General features: G+C 45.8%; 1 protein-coding gene across 4 annotated transcripts in view; it reads left to right on the forward strand.

Moving 5' to 3' along the window:
- The first annotated feature begins 1,797 nt into the window (after positions 1–1,797).
- LOC130438796 (probable E3 ubiquitin-protein ligase HECTD4) overlaps positions 1,798–20,202 on the forward strand; it is a 47,070-nt gene continuing 28,665 nt past the window's right edge. For all 4 annotated transcript variants that reach the window (XM_056771013.1, XM_056771186.1, XM_056771101.1 and 1 more), the window contains exons 1-15: positions 1,798–2,054; positions 7,169–7,749; positions 7,878–7,967; positions 8,117–8,244; positions 9,185–9,293; positions 9,713–9,851; positions 9,925–10,095; positions 10,274–10,466; positions 10,665–10,826; positions 11,389–11,502; positions 11,617–11,757; positions 19,049–19,278; positions 19,370–19,512; positions 19,922–19,992; positions 20,074–20,179. In XM_056771013.1, coding sequence (XP_056626991.1) covers positions 1,908–2,054; positions 7,169–7,749; positions 7,878–7,967; positions 8,117–8,244; positions 9,185–9,293; positions 9,713–9,851; positions 9,925–10,095; positions 10,274–10,466; positions 10,665–10,826; positions 11,389–11,502; positions 11,617–11,757; positions 19,049–19,278; positions 19,370–19,512; positions 19,922–19,992; positions 20,074–20,179 — 2,525 coding nt within the window. In that variant the 5' untranslated portion in view covers positions 1,798–1,907. The remainder of the gene's footprint in view (positions 2,055–7,168; positions 7,750–7,877; positions 7,968–8,116; positions 8,245–9,184; positions 9,294–9,712; positions 9,852–9,924; positions 10,096–10,273; positions 10,467–10,664; positions 10,827–11,388; positions 11,503–11,616; positions 11,758–19,048; positions 19,279–19,369; positions 19,513–19,921; positions 19,993–20,073; positions 20,180–20,202) is intronic.

A 20,202-nucleotide genomic window follows, 5' to 3' on the forward strand; every position in this document is an offset into this window, starting at 1 on the left:
AAAATGTTTATAGTTATTGGAACTAAACCTAAATTCGCAGTAGTCTTGATCATGTTGTGTTTCCCCTTGATAGGTTTTGTTAATGCTGTGTTGAAAATGAAAATTCTTTGATTTATTCACCCTCACCATGTCAAACCTTTATGGTTTTCTTCTGCAGAACACACAAAATATTTGTATTGGATGCGCGGCCTTTAAACCACATGATCTGCGCTCTCTTAAAATTTTGAAAAGATGTTTTACTTTTTCGCATGTTTATATGATTTACTGTGTTTTATTCTTTGCATATTGCATTGTTTTATCAAGTCATCATTGACATATCCTTTACCTTTCTGCTGCTTTGCATATAGGCCCAAATGAAACACTGTCTGACTGGAGACAAGTAATCCATGGAATGCCAAATGGTTTTAGGTCATAGAAAGTTCTTGATTATAGTCTGTACATGCTCCAACTGATCTTAATGTGGAAATGTGGAATTTGGCTCTCGTTTATAATCTGACATCTTTAGAATCTTTAGAATTAAATGAGACGTCTTTCGTTGGACATACTTGCAGAAAAGGAAAGAGGAAGTACCACGTTACTATGACAACAGATGGCACTCACACACCTGTCGATAGAATTAAAATGATTCCTACATGCTGTTGATTACTTTCTACCCTAAACACTGCCAAAAGAGTTAAACAAATGTAAAAAAGCCTTACTTTTTTTAAAGTTTAAAAATAACTTAACACTCGTAACCCTATTTACTACATAGGCCTGCTAAGATTCCAAAAACGTGACAGAAATTGTAAACGTTTATTCAACACACGTTTATTTAACAGATGTTGGCCGAATCAAAGAATTGTGGGTTATCTCTACCAACAAAGGATACAACTCATGTGTCCTCCGAATTTTCGTGAAAGTAGGTCGCATTAGAAGGGTGCCTAGAGAGGCTGTGTCTCATTTCGTAACATTTGAGCAGCATGAATGATTTTGCTTGTCTCTTTCCTTTAGTAAAACCACACATACAGCTATGCGCTTGCGATAATAAACGCTCGTTCATCGTTGCAGACGTCTATGTTGTTTGTGTGGCCACGTGCGCACAGGCTATTTGCAAACGTCATATAAACCCCGCCTCCAGAAACAGGGGTGTTGGATTGTTCGAAAAAAACTATACCGTCTCTCAACGTTTTCGAGCTTCGTTTTACCCCAACACGCAGAACAAAAGCGTAATTCGCCTGGACTATGCCGAGCCCTTAATTCTAAGGTGAGAATCCTCCCTATACCGCATCCTTTAGAGGATGAGCCCTATGGAGGACGCGAGGACGCAGCCTTACGAAACGAGACACAGCTAGAGTGTCCTACCTGCTGTTATGAAACGAGAGTCCTCGATGACGTAACAAGCTTCAAATGAGACCTCCGGAGGACGCAGCCTTTCGAAACGAGACACAGCCATAGCTTATTGCAAAGCAGTGCAAAACCAGATCTTCCCTTCCTGTGGTCTGTCTGAAAGGTTTTTCCACTACAAGGAAGGCTTGTGCAGGTGTCATTTAGATCAATGTATGGATTTGTCAGTGTTATATGAGACTGTGGCTGGCAGTGCGAACGCAAATGTGCTGTAAAACAACATTATAACGTATTCTTAAAGTTCCTGTTAACAAACACAATCACCTCACATCGCACACATTTGCATCAACATTTTAAAACATTCAAAATAAGATTTAGCCTGTAATGCTGCTTCTCCTCCGCGTATGAAAGGGTTAACGCGGCGCGGCCTCGCATGGGCGTCGTTCATCTGACGCGCAATGATGACGCGTTGTGCTGCTGCTGCTGCTGCTGGTGGTCGCAGCTGAATGTCTGTCGCCGGCTCGGACTCAGATCGGATTGTACGCTAAATTTGATGTTTGATCGCTGCGATCTGATGTTTGATCATGAGCTCGAGCGCTGTGGATTCCTCACAGTGGCTGTCAGTGAAGGAGGAGACGATCTTCCTGCACGACGGGCTCATTCGGGTCACGGACCTCGCGGAGCTGCCCAGCGAAATCGGAGCCTCTGAACAAGCAGAATGCGAACAGGAGGTGTGTATCTGTGCGACTTCTGAAATAAAGATGTGCGTTTATTATTAAGAAAACACGGTTGTTCGTTTTGTTTATGTGTCATTAAGTGTAAACTTGAGTGTATCGTGCGTGCGGTTATGCTAACCCGACACCGTGACTGGATAACATTCGTCCAGGACAGTGTCGTTTAATTGCATTTTGGTGGTATTTCTTCAACACACTCATGTGTAATTGTTTTTAGAGATGTTATTGTGTTCGTCACGTTCACCTCAGGTTGTTTACGAGCTCGCGCTGTGTGTTGTCAAACCCGTTATTGGGTAACGTTAACTTATTCTCAGACAGAACTGCTGGTTAACAGTTAACCTATTTGCTCGGGTAATGTTAACGAGGTTTAATGTTGTTTTGAATAGCTGTCAGGTTTTGTGTATCCGAGGCTTTTCGACCTGTTAGCATAGCGGCTAGCATGAGGAGTGAAATGTCTGCAGGCTTCACGGTACAATTTAAGATGAAAAAACGTTTGTTTAACAGATGACATGCCTTTATCGTTTTCAATTGTAACATGTCGTAAGAACTAGACGGTTTTATGTCAAAAGTACGTGATGCATTGATATTTACGTTGTAAACAGCCGATAGAGGAGGAGTCTAACCTATACACTGTCAGACATGTCTGCATGACCATAAGGTTTATGACTATTTAATGTGCTTTAAGTATATTTACTAAAAAATAATGACCGTTTTCAGAAACTTCACTATTTCATCTCAAAACTGTCTGTACTGTATGCTTTTTATTTTCACGTAAGATTCATGTTAGATTACTTTATAAGCATTATAGACAGGGCACGACTGTAACGTTACAATTAATAAATATTTAAAGTGAACCCAACTATACAAAGGTAACTATATTGAATAAAAAGTATATTATTTAAACACTATAAAACAGTCCCAAGAAATTAAAAAAGGGTATATATAAGCAGGTGTCCTTAAGGAACTGCCCGTGATCCCTGAGAAGTGTGCAATTTAACGTCTGCCAAAAATCTACATGCCATCTCATGGGCATTTACTTCTGCATATAGGTTTATAAACCATAAATGTCATGTCATTCATGTCAGATCACTCTGGAGCCTAAGGATCGATCCTGATATCATCACTGAACGAACCAGAAACACATGAACAAACCCTTCAAAGACAGCAGACAGACCTGTGCACAATACTAGTAACGTGTTGAACAATTCATCTGTGCAATCCCTTCACAAAAATGTGTCTTTCAAATCTTTCATTAAAGTCTAATAATGAACTTCTGCTCTGGAGTGGGGATTCTTCTTTGATGATGTCAGTTTGATGATTTGGGCAGAGCATCTGTTAACTCCGCCCCTCCAGCTGTCAGTCCAATGAATTTGGAAGACTAAAAGACAGGTCATACCCTTTATTCTTTGGCATAGGCCCCATCCGTAACTCGCATCAGGAGGGTCACAGATTCTTGCACTCCCTAGCTGAAGATAAAGGCAGGAGTGCACGCAAGCCCTAAGGTTAGCAACGCCAATGTCATGGGTTCGATCCCAGGGGATTGCACATACATAGAAACAAATGTATACTATAATGCAATGTAAGTCGCTTTTGATAAAAGCGTCTGCCAAATGCATAAATGTAAAAGTAATGAATGTCGGCGGCATCAACTGCGAACGCAAATATAGAGTAAGCAAAGATCTTATATAGTTTCAGAGTTGACTCCTTTTACCCCCAAGCCAATAACTTTGTTATTCTTTCACTTCTGGCTTTACAATTTGGCAGACTGCTTACATTTACACACAACAACATTACACACAACAACATTACACACTGCACCAAATGTCATTTTAAGGACATTGTAATAGTTATTCCTTAAAAGAAAACTGACCACAAATCAATAATATGAAAATCAGATTTTAGGGGTGTATTGAAACACTTTTATAACTATAATACGTTCAGGATAGCATCACGGTATATCAAATAACATATTTTCAAAACATTGACAATGACATTTTTGTTGTACTTACAATTTTCTGTGTAAATTAATAATAATTTATAAGACATGTGACTAATAAATAAAGCATACTTTTAAAACATGTACATCATTTCAAGCCAAACCTCTAATGCTACGATCACACGGGGTGTCAGTGTTAATGTTTGACGCAGGGCGTGTCTGAAGCGTGGCCGACGCGATCGTCATAATAACAACAGCCAGTTAAATTGTTCTCCGGTCTTGCATTAACACAATTGGCTAGTGCCTGTCCTAGTTTTTTTTCATAAGGTTATCTGATTGGCTGACACCTGCGTTGGCGCATAAAAAGTTGAAAAATGTTCAACTTCTTGCAGCAAGCAACGCCAGTGAAGCGACGCTGACGACCCACAATTCTGTTCGGCAACACATGACGTCACCCAGTAAATGAGAAGCATTGACGCTGATGCTCCGTGTGAATCCAGCAGAAGAGAGAGCTTCTTATAACAGTAAAAGCACTTTATGTTGATGCAGGTTTAATCCAATAGGATTAAACAGACGTTATATTGTAAAAACTAATCTTTCCAGTTCTACAATAAATATATATTTTTTGTTTAATGATGTATTGTTGCACCCCAGATATCCCTCGCTCTAATATAATGAATTGTAGAAGATATGTTGAGACACTTTCATGTAGTCAGAATATCCAGCTTGTGTGGTGTAGTTATGGCATCTACAGCAGAGGTCGACTGTATCAACCGGCCAAACCATAATCTCTAAATAAAGTCCCTGTAATGCAATGAAATCCACAACCTCAAAAGTGTCTTTTAAAAATCATTTTGTGTTGTAATATTTTTGGTTGTATTGAAAATGTATTTTCATACATTTTTCATTACATATTACATAGTGGCTCATATTTTCTCGCACATTTCTATTTAAAAAAGCTTAAGCGAACACTTTGCTCTGATCCACTTGGTAGATAAACATCTGCCTTTCTTTCTGTACGTGACTCATAGAGGTCATGAGTTTGATTCCCAGGTAACGCGTTTAAGAGAAATGTGTAGCTTTAATGCACTGTGAAGTCGCTTAGGATAAAAGCGTCTACAAATATACATACATGTAATGTGCTAGTTTGGTTTCACTTAAGTATAGCTGAAATTTTCTTCGGTCACTACCTCCAGTCTGATGCATTTGCAAACTGATCGTCTCTGAGATGTGGTTTGTAGCTCAGTTAGACTCCGACCTCTGTATCATCCCGCTGTAAATAAGTGGAGATCCAGAGATGCCTGAAGAAAAGGCACTCCTAAAGACTATTTGTATTTATGTTTATTAGTTTAGCAGATTTTTATTTCCTAAGTGGCATACAAATTAGGAGAGTTGTGTGGAACAGGGCTAAAGAAGAAATCGGATTAATATTAAAATCCTGATAGAGTCGTGTGCATATTACGCCACAATAGTTTGTGAATTCATTTGTTAAATATCGGTTATCACAGGCAGTTTCTGCCAATCTCATATTAATCTTGAGTCTACAGTAGTATTGCATACTTTGTATCTTAGAAGAGTATTTAGTTTGATCAAGTTTATAAAAGAGATATACAGCTTTAAGATTATTTCCGGAAAAACACGATCTGCTAGAGGTGGGAATAGTGGGAGAGTGGGATGAAAATACAGCACGAGCAAGCAACACATCCTCACATTAATCCCTTTGTGTTCTGTACGTACAGTACATGCCGATTTCCGACAAAACACAGACTACTGACTTAGTTTGACTTACCGAGTGCACTTAATCTCCGGCATCTTTTAGCACTGGAACCGCACCATCTATCAGTTTCAAACGATCTCCAAATCCACCGTTATATCCAACCTTTATATAACATCCATCACTGAAATGCCATTATCAAACGAACACACACAAACTTCACCATCACAAGAGTAACGAGCTACAGTGCAACAACTCCAAATGTGATTCCAACTTTGGTTCGTGGGCAGGCTGTTTCTTTCGCCTCGCCTTTTTTTTTTCGGGATAATGGCCAATAAAAGGAATACAGGGATCCAGAATTATAGAAAACTTTTAAAAATAAGTTGGAGTGTATCAAGTACAGAAATGGTACGTCCAACTCGTTTTAACAAGTTGACCATGTTAACCATGTTTAACAGTGTAAAGAAGTCAGAATGCATGACATAGCATGATACCCGATCTTCGAATATACAGTATATCTGCTCTTCCCCTAAAACCAGCTCATTGCTGGTCCTACGCAGTAAAATTTTAGGCTGTGCACAAAAGCTTAATATCTATAAAGTAGGCAAACGACAACTCTTAAGAAACAGGTAGATCATATACGGAAATTAAGTATGTTTATGTACATATCATTATATTTCCCTAAATACAGAGGATGCCTACCTGACGAACCCATTGAAGCCTCGGACCTACTTTTCCCTACCCATATTCTTGACTGCTCCTCTTTAACGCTTCAAATGTAGGAAATGTCTTATTGGACAAGTAAACTATGCTGAAATATTGGGATTATAACACCTAGTCCTACTGAACCAATCTGTCTTTCAGAGTCTAATTTCAGAATAAGTCTCTCTCTCTCTCTACCCCAATGAGTTCAGAATGCGCGTGAAGGGAGCGGCGTGTAAATAAAGTGATTTTTCACGGCTGTTTGACCGTTAATAAAGATGTTAAGCGATATTTTCGACAGGCAAATGACAGCGTCTTTATTCTACACTGCGAATAAACTCTCACTCGTGTTAAAATCAATGAAACGCACACTGTTCTCGTGATATGGCAGATTAATCCTTTTGGAATAAAGCCCGAAACACTTTCATTTTGTAATGGATTTATGCAAAAAGCTAATGGTTCATAATGTTATTTTAATGGAAACCATTCATTTCTGTGATGGTTTCTTTTGGGCTTTTTTCGTTTTTATTAGCAGGGTTTGTTTCATTTATAACCTGATGTCTTGAGGTCATTCTATCATATACAGTTATTTTCTGCTTTTTTATATATTATTATATATATATAAACTATGTCTAAAATATTTTACACATTATCTTATCTGCTTTCAATAAACAGTATGGGGGTGCGTCAGTTCTTTAAATGGGTTTTGTTGTATTGTTGCTCACTCCTACTACTTGTTTGAATTCTGTGCTTCCACAGATCTTGACCTTTGAGACCAAAAACCCAGCGGAGCTGTCCGAGCGCCTGCGAGCCGTCTGTGGCAACCAGAGCAATGCCTACGCAAGACTGTTGGAGTACCGTCTCAACGCTCTTCGAGGACTGTGGGGTGCGCAGCGGCAGCTCGCCCTGGAGGAACAACAGGAACATGAGGGGGTTTCAGGGAGTCACGGAGGGGCCGACGACGAGACCGTGACCCTGCTGAAACGACAGGGCTTCCTGCAACATCACCACCACCCGCCCATGCCCAGCGGCAGCGATCAGGCGCCCTTTACCTCGCGGGTCGGCCTCCTTTTGGTCTTTCCGCTGTTGCAGTCACAAACCCGGCATGACCCTTCGCTGTGTGGCGTCACGGCGGAGGTCTTGCTCGCCTGCCTGCGGGACTGCCAGCCGCTTAGCCTCGGCAAGGAACCCGCGGACTGCCTGAACGGCCTGGAAAGATTACTGTGCTCCTGGCTGGAGGGAGGGAGCGATGCGGAGGGTTCCACACAGGGGCGCCCCCTTCTCACCCAGCATCAGAGGCAGAACGCCGCCGCTGCACTGGTGGCTCTAGCATGTGCCAGGTACAAGCCACAGAGATTACTTGGTGATACTGAGGAGGAACTGAAGCTTTTAAGTGTTTGTTTAGACAAAAATAATTAAAACATAACACTGAACTTTTGTGAATGTCTTTGATTGCCTGTGATTGTAGGGGATCTTTGAAAACGTTCATTCACACGGTCCACCTGCTGCAGAAACAGACGGACCTCGGTCAGCTGCCTGTTGCTGATGTTCTCTATAGGTGAGATGTTACTTCTCTGACTGTCACGTTTTATATTTTACGTGGGGACCGTACGGAAGACATAACCATAACATTACAGAATTGAAGTCTATCATGTATTTATAGTGTAGCTTCAGGCTTTAATTACAATTTCAGCTGTTCTCTTACAGACTGTTGCTGCTTGAGGGGGGTCCAGGCTCTCCCTCCTGTTTATTAGGGGGAAAACACAGTGTGTCCTGGGGCTTTGAGGACATGTTGCCCACCCCAGAGAGCACTGCTGCTGGTTCCGACATTAAAGGTGAGGATGACTGAAAGATTTGACAGCAGCGAGATGGGAGGAGATTGTATACATACAGTAGTGGCCAAAAGTGATGACTGGTCATATATTTTAAAGAGCCCTCAGTTTTAATCAAGCCATCACAATATAAGGTGTGTGGTACATAATAAAGAAAATTCCACTTGGTTTAGGTTATATTTGAATGAGAAAAAAAGATAATCTGGCAATGAGTGTCAGTTTTATTCTTCTATGTAAAATGCATAGAACAATATAAAGCAAACTTTCAGTAGAGTTCGATCAGGCATTATATTTTGTTGTTTTTGACTACAGCATTCACACGGTGTCAACACCAGATGCGGTGTAGACAGTAGAAAGCATTAGAACACATTATAAATGTAAATTATGTCCACACTGACTGGATGCGACGCGACCGTTGTGGACACTGTTGCATTCTCCTAAATAAACTCATTAAACTTTGCTCGCATGTTGTGTTATTTTTTGCCAAACCTCCTTAAATCTTCTCAAAGCTGAGCTTTAGTTTATGCTCTTTAATGTGTTTGAAAAAAGGAATGATCACGTACATTTTCCAACATTAGACATTGCATTTGGCCACTACTGTACATGGTTAGATGTAAAAAAGGGTCTATAAATAAAACCTGTGCTGAAATGAAAAAAAGACTTGTTTTTATGCACAAAAGAAATCTAGATAATTCTGTGGGTGTTAAAACATGAACACCATTTAGGGACAATCAATTTCAGGCTTTGTCACCTACCAAGAGGAATTAGAGTGATTGTGACTGTACTGCATTAAGATGCTTTATGAAACAATAGGAAAATGTCGATTAACAAATAACAATATACTAACATCTAAAAAGAAAATGTACACACCAGTGCTTGAGCATGACCGACCTGTCCATCTCTTTCTTTCCTTCTCTCGGCTCTCTCTGATTGGCTGCCTCAGACACAGACCTGGGTCGCAGTCTGGCTACAGATGGTTTCTATCTGTACACAACAAACTCTTTTGGAAAGGGCTTAAGCAAGCTGGGCTCTGGGCTGCATGGGACATTGAGGTAACGCTAGAGTACTGTACATAACTTGACTGATCTGTTTACACCTGTCACCTCGTGTTCCTGCTCCTCTCAGTCTCTTCCGTTTCTCCTCGCATTTCTGCCCCGTCAGTCATCCGTCTATTTGAATTTGTTTTCTTTCATAGTTCCTTTGTAAACTTCTCTCTCAATCATGCTTTGCAGTTTTGTACCTCTACAAAGCAGCATCTAATCATATAAGCGTTGATGTTTTTGTTAATGAACAAATCCAATATCATCTGCATATGTGCAGCACATCCTTACAGAACTTGCTTTGCTAAATGTTGTATAATGCTGTGTGTCGTTGTGTTTTTTGAGTAAAGTACAGTACGGTGACGGCATAGAGTATTCTACAACGAAACCACAGGTTGCTTCACGCTTGTCTTCTCTTTTTGTCCTCTCAGGGGTTTCGTGTACTGTCGGAATGAGGAACTTGAGGCCGGGTGGGTCGCACACAGCAGCAGCTGTTTACTGCACCGCCCTGCGACCTTTGACACTAAACCTCATCAGCTGTGTCAGGTCATCGACCTTTTCACACTGCAGGTACATCCGGCTCCATACTGGTTATAGGATGGAAAAACTCTATGATGTCATCTGTGCAATGTGTCTGTGTCAGGTTTCACAGGTAGTAGCGATGCCCCCTCATCACTTCACAGCGGGCAGCAGTCTGACCACCCTCCGTCTGTGCTCGGACGGCACGTACCTCTACTGGGTGTGGTCACCTGTGAGCCTCAACGAGAAGACTCAGAAAGGTCATTCTGTCTTCATGGATGTCTTCCAGCTGAAGGTATGAACCCAAAATCTGATTCTATCCTTAGCGGGAATGGCAGGAAGGTTTATACTTTCTTGTCCTTAAAATTGTGGAATCAAAGTGGTTGCTTTACCCAGAAAACAAGATGTTTGTGATGCGGTTCCTGTACTAGTTGTATTGTATTTGGATGTTGACTTAAGCGTGTGTTTTCCAGACTGAGTCTGGGGCGTGTGTGGCCAGTCCCATACAAGATCGAGTCATCCTCTCACGGAAGGAAGGCGAGTCATCCAAGTGCTTGAACGAATTACTTCTGAGTCGCATGTCTCGCTTTCGGGCATCTCACTCGTCCACGCTGGCGGCGCTCACAGGCACGGCCATCACAAACCCTGTCAAAGAGGAACAGTCTGGTAATGATGCTGCATATTTTTTATGCCTCGGCTGCGTTTCATTTTACTTTTATTTTGTTTCATTTGCCTTTTTCACCTGCTGTTGTCATCATCAAAATCATTTGACAGTTTATAGTAGCGCAATGATGCCTACGTGGATCTGCCAATTTCAATGTTAGAAATAAAAAAAAAATCTTGATACAAGAAATCTTGTTTTAGTGGTAAACACCAGCTGTGGTCTGCCTATGAAGACACTCAGGAAGAGTCCGATGTATGTGTGTGGAAGTTATCTGGTGATATTGGGACCTGCTCCTGGTGTAGCTGGCGGTTCTGCCACTCGCTCGCTGTTCGGCGGCTCCAGCGGCCTTTCATCTCTGAAGAGTAAGTCAACTCAGACCTTCGGATTAAACGTCACACTACTTCTTTAATAAGTGTGTTTGGATAGATCTCCGATATGCCATGTGGTGTTACATTCAGAACAACACAACCGTATGTTTGTTTCCCTCTTACTGTGCGTTCACACCGCCAGCGACACCTAGCAACAAAGTGGGGCTATGGAAATGAAGTGGGCGTGTCTAGCAACGCGACAAAGTTGCGATATGCTCAACTTTATGCAAATGATAAGCAACCTACCAATAGTAGTCAACCAGCGGAGCTCACGTCATCCATCTGTCGTTACTGCAAAGTTTGTTTATAATGTAACTCGAGTAACCAAAGATAGGAACGCCTTCTAAAGACCTAGTAGCAAGAGACTAGCGATACAGGCAGCGTCAACACACAGTTAGTTTAAGCTGTGTGTGTTTTTTTATAGCTTGATGCATCACTCCATATGATATTCAATTTATATTCGCGCTTTATTTTCACAGTAAACATTAATGCTGTACAGTGTTTTATTTTAAACCATTTTTACACTTCAACCTCTCCCTCTCTTGTGTTTCACTAGTCTTGGCATCTAGTTTAGTTTTTAACCTGGCTGATGGTCAGTTTAGCAACCGTGCAGACCTCATCGATGCTCCAGGAAGTTCTCTGGGCCGCGGAGCTCAGGTGGCAGGGCTGGGTAAGAATCTGAGCCCACAGCTCTGACTATATTTCACTATTGACAAATACAAAATGAGTTACTGTGAAATCTTTTTGAATGATATTCATTTATGTTGTCATGGTTTGTCTTTAGGAGCATGCTACGATGCTCTCAACAACCTGGTCTGGACGTGCTCAGGTGACTACATGGACCAGTGGTGTAACCCTGGCAACCAGGCCTTCCATCATGTGTGCCAGCGACTCGGCGTCGGTCACGTCATCACACAGCCCAAAGGTTTGAAAATGTTAGAATACAGCGTGAAAAATAACGTCTTGGTTACGTATGTAACCTCAGTTCCCTGATGGAGGGAACGAGACGTTGTGTCGAGAACGACAGATGGGGTTCGCCCTTGAGAACCAATCAACTCTGACTACTATAGAAAAGGCCAATGAAATTTGGCGAATGCAATTTGCATGCCGGGCTCCGCCCCCGGAAATCCGGTATAAAAGGAGGCCGGCGTGCAGCATTCACTTACCTTTGTTCTGAAGAGCCTGAGACCTCTCAAACTGCAGCAGAATACGATACGTGTTCGTGGCATAAGGGACACAACGTCTCGTTCCCTCCATCAGGGAACTGAGGTTACATACGTAACCAAGACGTTCCCTTTCTGTCGGTCTCTCGACGTTGTGTCGAGAACGACAGATGGGGTTGCCTATGGAAAACGCCACAACGCTGTATCGCGTCACAATCTCTAGCGAAGCGACGGTAACAAGCCTGGGCGTGTCATCTCGAAGCTTTCGTGAGACTGTAACCTTCCAGTGTGGTGGTCGGGGGGTTCCAGAGCTTTCTTGGAGAAAGATGGGTACAGCCCTGACCGGTAACTTTCACGGACGGGGCCTTAGCTCTCTATAGGCGAGAGGCCGTCCAGATCAGTTTACACCGGGTAAGCGCGACTCTTAATCAGAGAAGCGCTACAGAGGCCACCTCCTACCCGTGGGGAGGAATATGGTGGATATAGGTATGGTCTCGTCCTTGGAGGAGAACGCATGGAACGTGCGGACTGAGTAGTTAACCGCGAGGTGGAGGCCCACCTGGGGAAGCTCATGGGTTACCAGGAGTGGGAACCATTCTCATGAGGATACATCAGACGGAACAGCCCACGGAGGGGGTGTTACAGACGTCCGGTAGCACTAGGTCCGGTTAGAGCTATCTGTGATAGCTCACATGGTATCCCGGCCTAAGGGGGAAGGCTGCTCTGCCCAGCCAGCCCCCAGGGGGTGCTTGTTTGGTGATGGATGGAATGCCTATTCTTAACCAGTGTCTGGGTAAGAAGGGAGGCTGGTGAGGTACCAGTTTCTTAGCGATGTGTTCGGGTAAGAAGAAAAGGTAAATAGCACACTGACCCAACCTGTTAGAGGGTGGAAAGGTGCTTTCGCAGGCATACGCCCCCCCGGATGCCAGTCCTACATGTCGCCACGCAGGACGTGGGCTGACACCGGGTTTACGCGAAGGTTGTTAACCCTTGCGAAGGTGTTTGGGCATAGCCCAACCCGCAGCTCTACAGATGTCTGCTAGAGAGGCGCTTCTGCCAGTGTCCAGGAGGTGGCTAAACTCCGTGTGGAGTGAGCCCTCACTGCCAATGGGCATGGGAGATTCTGAGATCGGGATGCCGTCGTAACGGCGTCCACGACCCAGTGCGCCAGCCTCTGTTTGGAGACAGCCTTCCCCTTCTGCTGTCCTCCAACAGACACGGAGCTGGTCAGAGCTTCAGAGCTCTGCGTGCGGTCCAGTACGTACTGGACACAACACTAATCGGGTTGGGTCTTCCTCCCCCATGGGGAGCGCCTGCAAGTTCACCACTTGGCCCCGGAGGGAGTAATGGGAACTTCTTGGGCACGCATCCGGGCCTGGGTCTCAAGATAACGTGAGAGTTTCCAGGGCCGAGTTTAAGGCAATCCAGGGACACGGAGGATGCTCGGTGGTCCCCTACCCTCTTGAAGGAAGTGAGCGCCGTCAGGAGGGCCGTCTTACTCTATGAGGAAGATCGGAACCTCCGAGGGGCTCTTTGGGGGGCCCTGAGGCTCCCCAGGACCACTTAGGGTCCCAAGAGGGTATGGAGCGGAGATGAGGCGGATTCCGCCCTCTCGCTGCTTAGGAACCTGGTGACCAGGTCGTGTTGCCCTAGAAACTTTCCACCGACTGAGTCGTGATGAGTGGCAATAGCGACTACATACACTTTCAGTGTGGAAGGGAGATGTTAGTCTCCAGTCTCGTGAGGAGGGGAACACAATCCTGATCAAGCACCTCAGTGGGTCTTTCTCGTTGAGAAAGACACCAGGACGAGAAGAGGCACCGTCTAGAGGCGTGTAACCGCCTAGTAGATGGGGCCCTAGCCTGGGTGATGGTCTCAGCCGTATAGGGGGAGTAGCCATCTTAGGATCTTCTCGTCCCGTCTAGAGACCAGACATGGGTGTTCCAGAGGTCTGATCTGGGATGCCAGAACGTGTCCTTCCCCTGAGAGAGCAGGTCCTCTGTCAGGGGAATGGTTCAGGGGGAGTCGCTGTCCAGAGCATCGGCTCTGAGGCCAAGTGCGGTTAGACCGGTGTGGTGTAACCAATAACACTTGGTGCTCCTGCTCCCTGACCTTGCACAGAGTCTGTACAAGAAGGCTCCTGGGGGGGGGAAGGTGTGCTTCCGCCCATCCCGCGGCCAGCTGTGCGCAAGGATATCCGTGCCGAGGGCAGGGACTATCAAGCGGGCAAATGGTGGTGTTACGGGAGGTGAACAGGTTTTACCTGGGCCTACCCGAACAGCCTCCAAATGAGCTGGACTGCACGGGGGTGGAGTCGCCACTCTCCACGAGGCATAAACTGGCGAGAAAGCACGTCGGCTGTCTAGTTCAGTTTGCCCGGGGTGTGTGGCCTGCAGGGAACGAGTCACCTGTTGACTCCACCGGAGGAGGCGTCGAGCAAGTTGTGTTTAGCTGCTGTGTGCGAACGCCACCCTGACGATCTGTATTCGCTACAGCTATAGTGCTGTCCTCGGAACAGCACGTGCATGTCTCGCACGAGAGGCCGTAGCCTGCTCAGTGCAAGTAGCATAGCCCACAACTCTTGGCAATTGATATGCCAGCGCAGGCGGGGGTTCGTCCAACACCCCACCTGCGTGCCCGTTGCACACTACACCGCACCCCTGCAGGGAGACTTCAGTCGTCACCACGACCTGCCTCATAACCTGCTCAAAGGGACCTGAGTCCGTCGAAAAAGTCATAAAGACTAGGGGTTATGGTGCGTCGGCAGCAGGGCGGCATCACCATGCGCCTGCTGCCGGTGTGCCACGCTCTCCTCGGAACTCGACTCTGAAACCAGTGTTGGAGCGGTGTCATGTGCATCAACTCGAGGGGTATTAACCCGCGAGGACGCCATGTGTCCCAGGAGCCTCTGAATTGTTTCAGGGGGACCGCTGTCTGCCTAAAATGTTCATTTCAGACAGTTCAACACTGGTTGGGCACAACTGCGGACAGGTGTGCTGACATGGTGACAGAGCTGAGTTCCATACCGAGAAAGAGGATGCTCTGCACTGGGGAGAGCTTGCCCCTCTCTTGGTTGACCTGGAGTCCCAATCGACCTAGGTGCCGGAGCACCAGGTCCCTTTGTGTACATAACAGATCTCGCGAGTGTGCCAAGATAGGCCAGTCGCTGAGATAGTTTAGTACCCGCTCGCCTTCCTCCTCTCAGGGAGAAAGGGCGGTCAGGGACAGACCGAAAGGGAGGACTCTGTACTGATATGCCCGCCTCTCGCACGCGAACCGTGGGAACGGCCGGTGTCGAGGAGGATCGAGACATGAAAGTAAGCGTCCTTCAGGTCGATTGCCACGAACCAATCCTGACACCTCATAGATGTCAGGACGCGCCTCTGTGTGAGCACCCTGAATGGCAGCTTGTGAAGGTGCTCTGTTCAGGGTACGCAGCCTTTGGGGGCAACCCGCCGTCTTTCTTGGGAACGATGAAGTGCGGGTGGTGACCCACTGAACATCTTGGTTTTGAGGGACGAACTCGATGCCTGTTTTGCCAGAAGGGTGGTGACCTCTACCCGAAGTACGGAGGCGTCCCTGCCTCTGACAGAGGGAGAGATGATGCCCCGAAACTTGGGTGAGTCTCTGGCGAACTGGATCGAGTAACCAAGACGGACCGCCCTCATTAGCCAGCGAGACAGTGTGGGCAGCTCTCGAGCTCCCAGGGACTGTGACAGGGTGACCAAGGGGACGGTCTGCTTCATCATTCCCACGGGGGGTGGTTCGTCGGCTGGCGGAGCTAACCATGTCACGGGGAGTCCCCGGAGGGAAGGTTTTTGCTCCGCCTGCTTACCTGCCTGGCGGGACAACGGCACGCACTGTCGGTTTGAGAGTGGTGACAGCTGTCATATGTGTACGACCTCACGCCTCGCCAGGGTGTGAGGTCGGTTCGCCGAGCACAGTCCAGTGGAGTGTGCGATCGGCTGCAAGTAAACCCGGGGAGAACAGAAAACTCAGTGAGTAAGTGGGCGCCAAGCCCTAACAAGGGCCCGGCTTTGGTGACGAGGCAGGAGTCGTCCCGTACCGACCGATCAGAGCCGTGGCTGTGAAGGTTCGGGCCCGATGTTGTTCTCCCTGGGGTCTTCCCGTCAGTGTCCCTTCTCGCGAGGAGGTTGCTGACGGGGTGGAGGTTTCCCCCTCGACCTCTGCTTCCGGGGTGCCGCCTGTGGGGGCACAGGAACCGGAGCCGATGTCGAAAGGGTCCTGGGTTGCAGGGAAGCAGACGTCACGTGAGATCTCGGAGGCCTGTAGGCGGCCGAGTCGCGGCGTGAAAAAAATGTGGTTAATTGCCACGGTCTGCTTCGCCGTCAAAAAACTGCTGAGCGCAGTCCTCGACGGTGTTACCAACAACCCACCCTGCGAGATGAGTGCATCAAGAAAGCGGACTTCCTTGCTGTCACTCTTCTGCACAAGGTATAGCCGGGGGTGTCTCTCCTGGACCACTACCGTGGACATCGTCCGACCCAGGGCCCGTGCCGCCGCCTTAGTCGCCCGTAGAGCGCTGTCAGCGGTGGCACGGAGATCCTGCATTATACCCGGGTCGGCCTTACCCTCGTGGAGCCCTCTCAACGCCCTGGCCTGGCGGACCTGCAGGATGGCCAAGGCATAGAGAGAGGAGGCAGCCTGGCCCGCAACATCGCAAGCTTTCGACACCAGTGATGCCGAAGTCTTACGTGCTTTGGACGGTAGGAGTGGTCGATCCCCCCCCAGGTGGTAGCCGTCCGCGGCACAGGTGCACCGCAGGCGGACGTTCCACCCGGGGGATCTCGACGCAGTCCTTGGCTGCCTCACCATCGAGGGAAGTAAGGGAGCCGGAGCTGGTTTCACTGGAACGGTCCGTGAGTGGAGCGTTCCAAGTTTTACACAGCTCCTCATGCACCTCCGGGAAAAACATGGCACCCGGGGTGGGCGCGGTTTGCACCGCGCACCGACCTCGGGAACCACGTATCCCCGGGTTAGCACGGATGACATCACTTCTGCTTCCTCCTGAACTCGACCGCTGGGGGTGGAGTTTGGATTCGGCAGAGTCGGATGCCAGTCTCCCTCCGATGCTGCGAGCGACATCTCATCTACGTCACACATCGTTTCCGAGTGTGTGCGTGAGGATCCGGACGGTATGCCACCGCCGGTTGGGGAACGTTCAGAAGAGCGAATCGGGGTGCGATCGGCCCGTGAGCACTTGGCTGGCGGGTTTACGTTCGCAGAGTTCCCCGTATCACTAACGCTGCTAACGTGGGTGGTCATCGGGGCCGTAGCCACAGATGTCACAGCCCGGGTAGCAGACGAAATGGTGGCTGGTTCCCGTAGGAAGACAGCCACCCGTGACCGCAACTTCTGAATGACAATCTGCCCGCAGTGCAGGCAGATGTGTCAACGAACGCTGCTTCAGTGTGCTGGACGCCCAGACACCTAATGCAGCGATCGTGTCCATCCCCCTCCTCGATGAGGGTGCCGCACCCAAGAGAACAGCGGGACATGCCGCGCTGGAGAATGCTCAGTCAGTCCTGAAAAGGACTTTTAGAAAAAATCTCTAACACCTCCGGAACCGCCGAGACGCCCAGGGGAAGGTCGCTGCAGGAAGGGACGATCCGCTGTAACACGTCGTAGCACCAGCGTGTAGTTGTAGAGGATTGAATCCTGAGTTGTACTCATGAGCGATGGCTCTGAAGAACAAAAGGTAAGTGAATGCTGCACGCCGGCCTCCTTTTATACCGGATTTCCGGGGGCGGAGCCCGGCATGCAAATTGCATTCGCCAAATTTCATTGGCCTTTTCTATAGTAGTCAGAGTTGATTGGTTCTCAAGGGCGAACCCCATCTGTCGTTCTCGACACAACGTCGAGAGACCGACAGAAAGGGAACTGATTTATATGCAATGTTTTGATCAGTTTACCCAGTTACGGAGCAAATACATTTTAAATGTAAATGTATGTTGTGCAAATGTGCATTTATTTATGGATTTGTAATGTGTAGGGATGCACCCATATGTCAATTTTGGCCTATAACGATAACCGATAATTCTTAAACGTTGGAAGCCAATAATCGATATGTGGCTGATATACAGTATCTAAATATTAATATAAAATTCCCTAAGACTGAAACAAGATGCAAAAAAGTGGACAAAGCTCTTATTTAAAACATTGACTGAAGTAAACACGGTAACCATTAGTTCTCTTTTCCCCCCTGAAAATCATGTACCAAGCCTACCTTACTGTACATTAGTTAACCACTCTTTAACATTCAAACTTTTCTGGTATATTTTTTTTATTTGATAAACACATTTTAGAAAAACTGTTCTCAATAGCCACAGGTCTCAAGACAGAAAGCATTTAGACAGCAGTCTGATTCAAACAATGTGCTTTTGTTCCTATAATGTGTATAATGTACACTTTCATCAATAGTAAATACTGTATTAACATCAACACTGTTTTGCTGATAGCAGTAAGTGAATGATCATGACAGAAAGACAGTACTGTATTGGATTTTAACTGTGAGGAGTTTAACCAGAGGAAATGATTTGTGATTAATGGGCTACAAAATATTGGCCTAAATTGTATTATCGGCTTTACCGATAACATAAAAAACGCCCATTTATGGAACAATACAGATATTTTTTTTATCACATTATCATGCGATGAGATAACTTTAAAAATGACATTTAAATGGCCGATACCGATACATTTTGTATGACTTTTTCCGGCCAATACGATAACATTGAAAATGACCATTTGTCGACTCATACGATTACTTTAAAAATGACCGTATCAGCCGATAATTGATCGTGCATCCCTAAATTGGATCATGGATTAATTTTGAGATCATAATTAGCTAATCTGACATTTGGGGTCATTTAAAGTGGAGTAAGTGATCGAACTTTCTGTGAATATTTGCTAGAGTGAGTGAGTGTTGGGGGAAAAAATGTGTTTGCACAGTTCTGGCTGTGTAAATATAGTAGGAGAAGAAATGACTTACTGGACTTAAAGACCTGATCACCAAGATCTGCATGTTGACAGAGGACATGATTGACACGTCTGAAGTGATAAACCAGCTCCTCCATCACGTGGGTGCGATGTGCATCCATCAGCTAAACGCGCTGGCGTCCAGCAGCGCTTTACACCTCAACACCTTCATCGGGAAACAGCCCATGGAGTCGTGTCACTTCAGCTCCATCTGTGATGTCATGGAGAAGGCCATGGTGAAGGGAGACACCTGCATCATCCGCTGCATTCTGGTTGTCTTTCAGGTAAACGTTTAATGTGCGGACACGGCTCATTCAGCCGTTGGAAGGTCGATTCTTTAGGTTGTATTTTCAAAACTCTCCTTTATTCTTGCAGGTGGTCTTCCAGTTTTTCAATCTGAGCTCTGAACAGAACCGTGAGAGCATCAGACGCTCTGGACTCTTGCTCTGGCAGTTACTGATGGCTCCACTGGATCAGATTCAAGCGGAAATCCAAAGAGAAGTGTGTCTTGCAATCAGGTACAATAATCCTTTAGCATTCACAAATGTCATTCCCATGTCATCTACATTTGAACAAATTCACTCCAGTTTAGTTCCAACATAGAGTGTACAGAATCAGCACTGAACTTTTTTAAGTTAGATGGAGGAAAAATGTTTGGATGTTGCTCTTTCACGTCTCTGTAAATTTATTGGAGATCTCAGTCGTGTTTCAGTTGTTCATCTTAAACAGCTCAACGAGTCAAATCCATGAAATGTATGGAGGTGTAAATGAATGTAGATTGTAAAATAGTCTGTATGATTGATTGATGAATTGATGAGAAATGTTTAAATTCAGATTAAAATCTTCAATAATATTTATTTATAACTTTTGATTGCAGACTTAACAAATCCAAAGTCTAAAAAAAGCGTTTAACATTTTTCCCCCCAGCTCGGGTTTGAGCACCCTATACCAGAGCGAGACCGAACTGAACAATTTACTGAAATTAGTTTTCACCGAAGGTAAATTTTCAAATACACACAGATTACAGATTTCATCTTCAACACGGCCTATGATCTAAAGTGATAATGTTTGCTTCGCAGGCGAGAGAAACACGGGTTTGTCTCAGTTACGTGATGTGATATTAAACAACCTTTCTAACCAGCTGCAGAAGAACCGCTTCTGTAGCGAAGATGAAGATCACTACAGGTAATGACTTCAGCTTTCATCGT

Source organism: Triplophysa dalaica, chromosome 1, assembly GCF_015846415.1.
Source record: "Triplophysa dalaica isolate WHDGS20190420 chromosome 1, ASM1584641v1, whole genome shotgun sequence".
In the NCBI taxonomy this organism is placed as follows: Eukaryota; Metazoa; Chordata; class Actinopteri; order Cypriniformes; family Nemacheilidae; genus Triplophysa; species Triplophysa dalaica.